This window comes from Giraffa tippelskirchi, chromosome 7 (assembly GCF_054371585.1).
Source record: "Giraffa tippelskirchi isolate mGirTip1 chromosome 7, T2T-mGirTip1v1.2.pri, whole genome shotgun sequence".
In the NCBI taxonomy this organism is placed as follows: Eukaryota; Metazoa; Chordata; class Mammalia; order Artiodactyla; family Giraffidae; genus Giraffa; species Giraffa tippelskirchi.
The window spans coordinates 49,406,328-49,413,373 of NC_137281.1; the positions used below are offsets into that span (position 1 = coordinate 49,406,328).

At 61.7% G+C, this 7,046-nt stretch overlaps 1 protein-coding gene across 2 annotated transcripts in view; it reads right to left on the reverse strand.

Moving 5' to 3' along the window:
- Positions 1-6,756, reverse strand: part of GSE1 (Gse1 coiled-coil protein) — a 395,186-nt gene extending 388,430 nt beyond the window's left edge. For both annotated transcript variants that reach the window (XM_081511539.1, XM_081511538.1), the window contains exon 1: positions 4,460-6,756. In XM_081511539.1, the coding sequence (XP_081367665.1) occupies positions 4,460-6,724 (2,265 nt within the window). In that variant the 5' untranslated portion in view covers positions 6,725-6,756. The remainder of the gene's footprint in view (positions 1-4,459) is intronic.
- Positions 6,757-7,046: the final 290 nt, after the last annotated feature.

Consider the following 7,046-nt stretch of genomic DNA (forward strand, 5'->3'; position numbering starts at 1 on the left):
ACCTTCCAGAAGGCTCCCCATCCAATCACCTTGCCCAGGTGCCCCTCAAGCCTGGACCTGGGAGGAGGGGCCGCCAGGCCCTCCCTGAAGAGCAAGGAGCCGAGTGGGCGCAGAGAGCAGGGAACACGGGAAACAGATGTGCGCGCGGTCCTGACAGGCGAGTGATGACAGACGCTCTCTGCAGGCCTCAGATGTCAGCGCGGAGAAAAGAAAGGCGGCCCAGCGGCAACACCTGTTCCAGGCTGGGAGGCTGGGCTCGGGGGGCTGGGCGGGCGTCCCTCGGAGAAGGCCGGGGTGCGGTTAGGTAAACAGCTGCATGCTCCATTGCCCAGAACGCTCCCCGGACAGAGGGAAGAGGCAAGGGCGGCCTGGCCACCAACTGGCTCACAAGGAAAGCGCTCAATCACGCAGCAAACCCATCCTTGATGGGAGTAGGCTTCTCCTGGCAGCAGGAGGAGGCCCCAGCTGAAATCTGAACACCTGGGCAATGCTGGGGGCAGCAAAGACAAAGGGCACCACTTCTCAGTGGGTGGGAAAATGTTGGGGGGGGCTGGCAGCAGAGCCAGCTGGTGGGGGCTTCTCAGGACCTCTGGCCCAGGCCAGCTGGCTCCTGCCTCCCAGCTGCCCTGCTGGCTCAAGTTGGGGGGGGCGCAGGGAGGGGCATGCACAAGGACCATTAAGACCTCCCTACCCAGGGCACTGCCACCCCTACAGCTGGAGCCCCAGAGGGGACAGAAGTCAAGAGCACAGACTCCAAAGCCAGGCTCCTAGTTCAGTGCTGACCTCAATGTCATTAGCTGAATGACCCTGGGCAAACTCCTTGACCTCTATGGATTGGCTTTTTCCTCTATGACATGAAGATAGCAGTACCTCCCTAAACAGGGTTGTTGTGAGGACCCAGTGAGTGTAAAGTATGGCACAGGCTGGAACTCGGGAAGCGTTCTAGACCCTCGTGGTTATTACATCCTCAGATACCATCTCTGCAGCCTGGCCAGCCGTGCCTCCTAGCTCTCAAGAGGGACAATCATTCCCTGCCCCAGTAGAAAAGTAGGGGCAGAGGCTGTGACACCGGAGCCCATGGGTACCAGTGAGAGACCCACCCTGAGCTAGGAGCAGCTCAGGGACGAGAAGGGAATGAATGGGACCCATACCTCTGCTGCCCGCCAGCAGCTGTCACATCACAAACTTTTCAGAGGAAAGAGCATCTCCATTTCTCAGGGGCAGCAACTGAGGCTCAGAGAGGGCAAGAGTCTTACCCTAGGCCACACAGCCAGCTCCCAACAGAATGAAGATTGAAGCCAGACCTGTTTTAAGGCCAAGCCAGGGTCTTTCCAGGGCCCCAGTGCTGAGGCTCCTCCTCGGACAAGCACCCTCAAAAAGGTGAGCTGCAGCCTCCCCAGCCCACTCCCAACACAGCCCTATCCAAGCAGCCAGCTCAGAGACAGTGGCTGCAGAGCACAGTGCTCTGCAGGGCGAGGGGGCCAGCTGGTGAGAAAAGCCACGATCTAAACAGAGGGTACCAGTGACACCCTTACTTTCTTCCTTCCATGTTTTGTTTCTAGCTGATTTAGTCATGAATGAACACTTAACAGGAAACAACTGAGGCATCATAGCAGCTGGTATAGACCAGGTTCTGGAACACACTGTCCCAGCTAAGCGGCTTCCCTGAGGCCACCTTCCAATGCCCCAGCCACTCGCCCCACCCCGGATTCTCAAACTGCCCCCAAGAGAGACATGGAATACGGACACGAACACCAGAGTCCCCAGAGCTGGAATCAGGAAAGGAGCATGGGAGCCTCCACACCTGCCCTGGGCTTGCCTGCAGCCCCCAGGATGCTGAGTGCTCATCCCCGTGCCCGCCCCGGCACTCGGCAATCTGGTCCTGCTGTGTCCACAGCTCTTCAGGAAGCTGTCCTCTCTGTGGACCCTTCATGCCCCTCCCATGACACCACCAGAGCCCAGGGTCTGACACAGCGGCTGGCTCAGAGGAGGTGCTCCATAAATATCTGCTGCGTGAATGCGGGGATGGGAGGCTGTGTTTCCTGCAGTCTGCTGACCGTCAGTCAGGCTCTCCTGGGGGTAGAGTGGTGGCTTCTCTTTCCCTCTGTCTGGAAGAGCCTAAGCCCCACACTGCTGCCCCACCTCACGCAGGCCCGGTGGCCTCCCATGCACGGCCCAGCCCCAGGCGGAGCTCTCCCCAGCCCATTCTGAACCTGCTTTCACTTTTTATTGCCCCTCTGCATCTTCAACTCTAAACCCTTTCTTCTTTTCCTGATTTCAAGGCTTCTAGTTCACTCCAACCTTATTTCCCTTTCTCCCGAATCATCCCCCACCAACAAATCCCATCCATCTTCTAAGGCTCTTCCTCCAGCAGAGAGTTCGATGGAGCAGGACATTGGGGTAGAAAGACCTAGGTTCAAGACCCACTTCGGCCACCTACCAGCTGTGTGATAGTCACCGAGGCCATCTGACTTCTCTGAGTCTTCATTTACTTATCTCTAAAAAGGGAATAATAAGGCCTCATACGGACATGGCAAGGAGCAAATGAGATAAGTTGTTTTAGAAATGGTGCAAAAGTTAGTGTGATGTTTCAGCCTTCCCAAACTCACCCTGGCCCCTTCTGGGCAGACTGCAGCTCATGTCTTCATCTACACCTGGCCGCCCTCCATGCCCCACGTCCCAGCTGGACTGGGAACTGCAGCTTCTTTCATTTCCTTAAGTTCTATCAGCTAAGGCCCCCAGCTGGCATTTCAGCAACTCCCAACAGGTGAGCAAACCATCATGGGAAAACTCATCGCAGTTTGATGGTCTGCAAAAAACAGTCTGAGAGGCCTCATGGGGAGAGCTCTGATGACCCCATGCCCCCCACTGCCAAGATGAAAATCTGTACCCATCCTGCAGAAGCCACCTGCATCCTGGAAGAATCTGTCCCAACACACCGGGAGAAGATGAGGGGTCCCTCTGCATGCCAAGCACTTGATTTTACAGAGGCAGTCAAATGCCCCGATTTATTTAATTCTCACTATGGCCCCGTGAGGCAGGTAATGCTTATTTCCACTCCTCAGCTTAAAGATATGTACTCAGGGAGGAAGAGAGGTGTCTTCTCTGGCACTCAGTTAACAAGAGAAAGGGCAGGACTGGAAACCAACCCTGTCCTTCTCCAAAGCTGGGCTGGGCTCTTCTCGGTCCAACCCTTCCAGGAACTGCAGGTCAGATTCCCAGCAGCAGACCCTGGGCGGGGCTGCCCCACACCGCCAGGAGAGTTCAGCATCCACAGTGGGGGTGAGAAGCCATTCCCAAACGTTTTAAAGACAGAAGCCCCCAAACCAGACCAAAGCTCCCAAAGAAAGCACTAAACCCAAAGAGGACGCTGACGTTGAAGGAACCTTGGGCAGAGCACGAAGGCGTCAGGGCCAGGCACCTACTTTATAGACTCAGCCACCACGTGTGAACACGCAACCCAGGAGCCCACACACACGCACACACATGGACCTGTGGCAGGCAGACTCGGGAAGCTTTCAAGCAGATGGACATCCACCCCAGACGAGCGAAGGCACCCTTCCCTGTTCACGTGTCCTCTGCCAGCCCCTCGCCAGTGGCCACCACTCCAGGCATCAGATTAAACAAGCTAACACCACTGGCTTCAGTGGAAAATAGGATTCCTGGCCCCGGTAGCCATGACGGTGATCATAACTCACAGACGTCTGCTTCCCCAGACCCACCAGGGGCAGTTCCTGCTCTGGCCTCTGCAAAGCCGGATCCAAAATTAACTGAACCCCGTCTGGCTCCTCCCGGGCAGGCAGCGTGAAGGCAGGCACCTTATAAACAGGGTGCACACCAGGCCTCCCACCCTCCCCCGGCACAGCTGACTTGCAGAGAAGAAAGACTCTCTTCCCACCAGGAGAAAGGCCTGTCTAGGCCACTGTCCCCCAGGCCCCAAACCCCCATGTCTGGAAATCTGTCTTCATCGGCTGTTAAGCAACCAGAGAGCCTCAAAGGAAAAGTGTGAACTTGAGTGGAAAATTCTGGAAAAGCTAAGCCTAGTGGGAAAGAGAGAGAGAGAGGAACTTCTGATGTGTTTCAAACCGGGTAAGTATGAGACCTCTCAGTGACCCGCGTGGCTGGACTAATTACCAATGTTATCAGGCGGATGACAGACGTGCCCCGAACTTCCTCTGTTTGATAGATTCCGCTGCACACACACACTCAAGTTCAGGCCCATGCCTGCTGCTTTCAGCAGTGCCCTATTCTTCCACAGGACCACTCTGGGCCCCCCAGCTCCCCTGGCCTGCCATAGGCCTCCGAGCTCGGCCAGGCACAGCGGGTGACCCAAGAGGACCCCTCCTGCAGGAGCACAGTGCACAGAATCAGCGCACACTGATCCCCGGCAGAACAGAAAACAATACCTCTTCTTTCTCTGCTAGGGTTTTTCAGAGGATGACTGAGGACGGCTGCTTACCTTCCTCGCAGCTGCCACCGGGGAGCTCCAGCCCACGGGTGCCTGGCGGGGGAGGCCCTGGCCAGCGCACACCAGGGTCCCACACTCTGTGCAGGCGCCAATGACCAGCTGCCGCCCGTCATCCACTAGCAGGCTGTGGCTTGCTCGCAGGGTGTAGAGAAACAAGGGCAGCCGGGCCACCCGCACGGCCTTCAGCCCGAGACAACGCTTCTTCTCCTGCTGGCAGAAGAAGCACACGAACGTCTCCACGCGGTACTGCCGAGACCAGGGGCTGACGGCATGGTGGGCCCCGCGGGCCTCGTGCTGCAGCCACTGGCCCAGCAGGTCATGATAGCAGAGCACACAGGTGGCTACCAGGCCGGTGGCATCGGCAGGCCTGGCGCGTGGGGCGGGCGGATAGACAGTGAGGAAGGGAAAGAAGGGCTCCTTCTCGCCCAAGCGGCTGGATGGGTTCACGTTGAGCTGAAACTCCTTCCCGGGGCCCAGCTCAGCCCCACAGATGTAGCAGACCGATGCCAGGCTGCCCTGGGCTGACAAGGGCGGCTCGGAGAGAGTAGGGTCCGAGGCAGAGAAGGCCTGGTGGTACCTGCCCAGGAAGCCCTGCACTGAGGTGATGAGCTCCTCGTTCTGGCAGGCCCGGTACAGGGCCCAGACATCCTCCAGGACGCTGAAGCACTTGGGGCAGCTGCGGACCTCACAGCGCTTGTTGGGGCCCTGGGCGTTGGGGGGGCAGGGCAGGAGGCTGAGGAAGGGGAAATGCATGGAGGCCCTGGCGTTGCCATTTAGGCTCCTGAAGGCCACTGCCCGGGCGTCCTGGGTGCAGTCCTCCCCGCAGAGGTAGCAGGCCTCTGGCAGCGACCCGGTGGGTGGGCCCTCTTCCCTCAGGAGCCGCCTGCCCTTGGAGGCCATGCCGGGGGCGTGGCTGTTCAGGGGCACCACGTAGAGCCGCTGCAGGACGGGCACATTAGCCAGTTCGAAGCTCTGCCATTGCTGCATGAGGGACGAGAAGCAGCAGGGGCACACCAGGGTACTACCACCCTCACTGATGGGCTGTGCCCCCGGAGGTGGGCTGTGCAGCCACAGGAAGGGGAAGAAGGGGGCCTGGGCCAGCTTCTCCTGCTTCTGCACGTGGATCTGGTGCTGCGAAGCTGGGGACAGTGCTGACCCACAGATGTAGCAGCAAAGGCCCTCTGGTGGTGCAGCCCGGCTCTCCAGGGGAACCGGGGGCGCACGGCCACTACCATTTTCCTTGTCTTTGGGGCCTCGGGGGCCTGGGAGAGGCTGCTCCTTGCGGTCCTCCTCCTCGCTCGTGATGTTGATGTCACTGTCCTCAGACATGCAGTAGCCCCCACGGCTCTCCCCCAGTGGCCTGCTCTCGGGAGATTTGGCGACCCTGCCCAAAGGAGCTCCTTTTGTGCCCTCTGCAGGGGCCACCTGGACTGAAGGCCGTTGCCAAGGGTCCTGAACGCCCCTCAGGACGCTGGCCCGGGCCTCTGGGACCCAGTGCCTTCCGAGGCCCTTCCGGCGGCGCCGGATGCCGGCCTTGGTCTCCCCATCCACGCGGAGCTTCGAGGGGACTCCCTCCTCTTCCACGCCCCCAGCCGGGGTCTCCGCTCCCTGTCCCGAAGAGGGTCCCAGCGCCGGCCTCCATTCCAGGCAGCGGCCACCGCGAGGCCCGGGCCCCGGGGCGGAGCGCGCAGCTGGTGCCCCATCCTGGTGGGGACTGGGGGCGTCGCGCGCCGCCTGGTCCGGCTCAGAGAGGGGGTCGGTGTCAGACAGCTCCGACAGCTCCGAGTCTCGAGGCTCCTCGGTAGCCGCGCGGGGCCCGGGTCCGCCGCCTTCGTCTTCGTCGTCCGCGCCGCCGAGCGCGTAGGCGACGTTCCACTCGCGGGGGGCCGCGGCGCCCCCGCGGCGCCCGCCCGCGCCCGCGTCACACTGGTGTGGACGTTTGAGCCAGTACATGCGCTTGTCCACGGGCGTGCGGGCGCGCTCGAAGGCGGCCCACTGCTCGCCCAGGAAGCAGCGGCAAACGGCGCACACCAGCACGCAGCCGTCGGCCGGGGACAGCTCGCGCGCGCCGGGCGCGGGCTCCTGCTGCTGCAGGAACGGGAAGAAGGGCTGCGCCGGGGCCCCCGCGCCCGCCGCCGCCGCCGGCTGCTTCACCTGCAGCTTCAGCTCCTTGCCGCGCCCGATGCCGCCGCCGCAGATGAAGCAGGAGAGCGGCGCGCCGCCGCCGCCCGCCGTCCGCTCGCCCACGGCTGCCATAAGCCGCTGCTTGCGGGAGACCGGCGCCGGCCGCCCGCTCATGGCCGCGCCGCGCCGCCCGCCCCGGCCCCCGCGCGCCCGGGGCGGCCCTCACAGCCCGCCGCCGCGCCCAACTTGGAGCATGTGTGCGCGCGGCAAAGTTTGGCGGCGGGCACGGGCGCTCCGCCGCTTGCAGAGGTGCCCCCCCGGCCAGCCGAGCCCCCGGCGGCGCCGCGGCGAGCGCGCCCGGAACGTAGCAGCGGCGGCGGCGGGCTCCGGGCGGCTGGAGCGGCAGCCGCATGTGCGAGCTCCGGCGCCTGCCAAAGCGTTGGGTCATTTAATT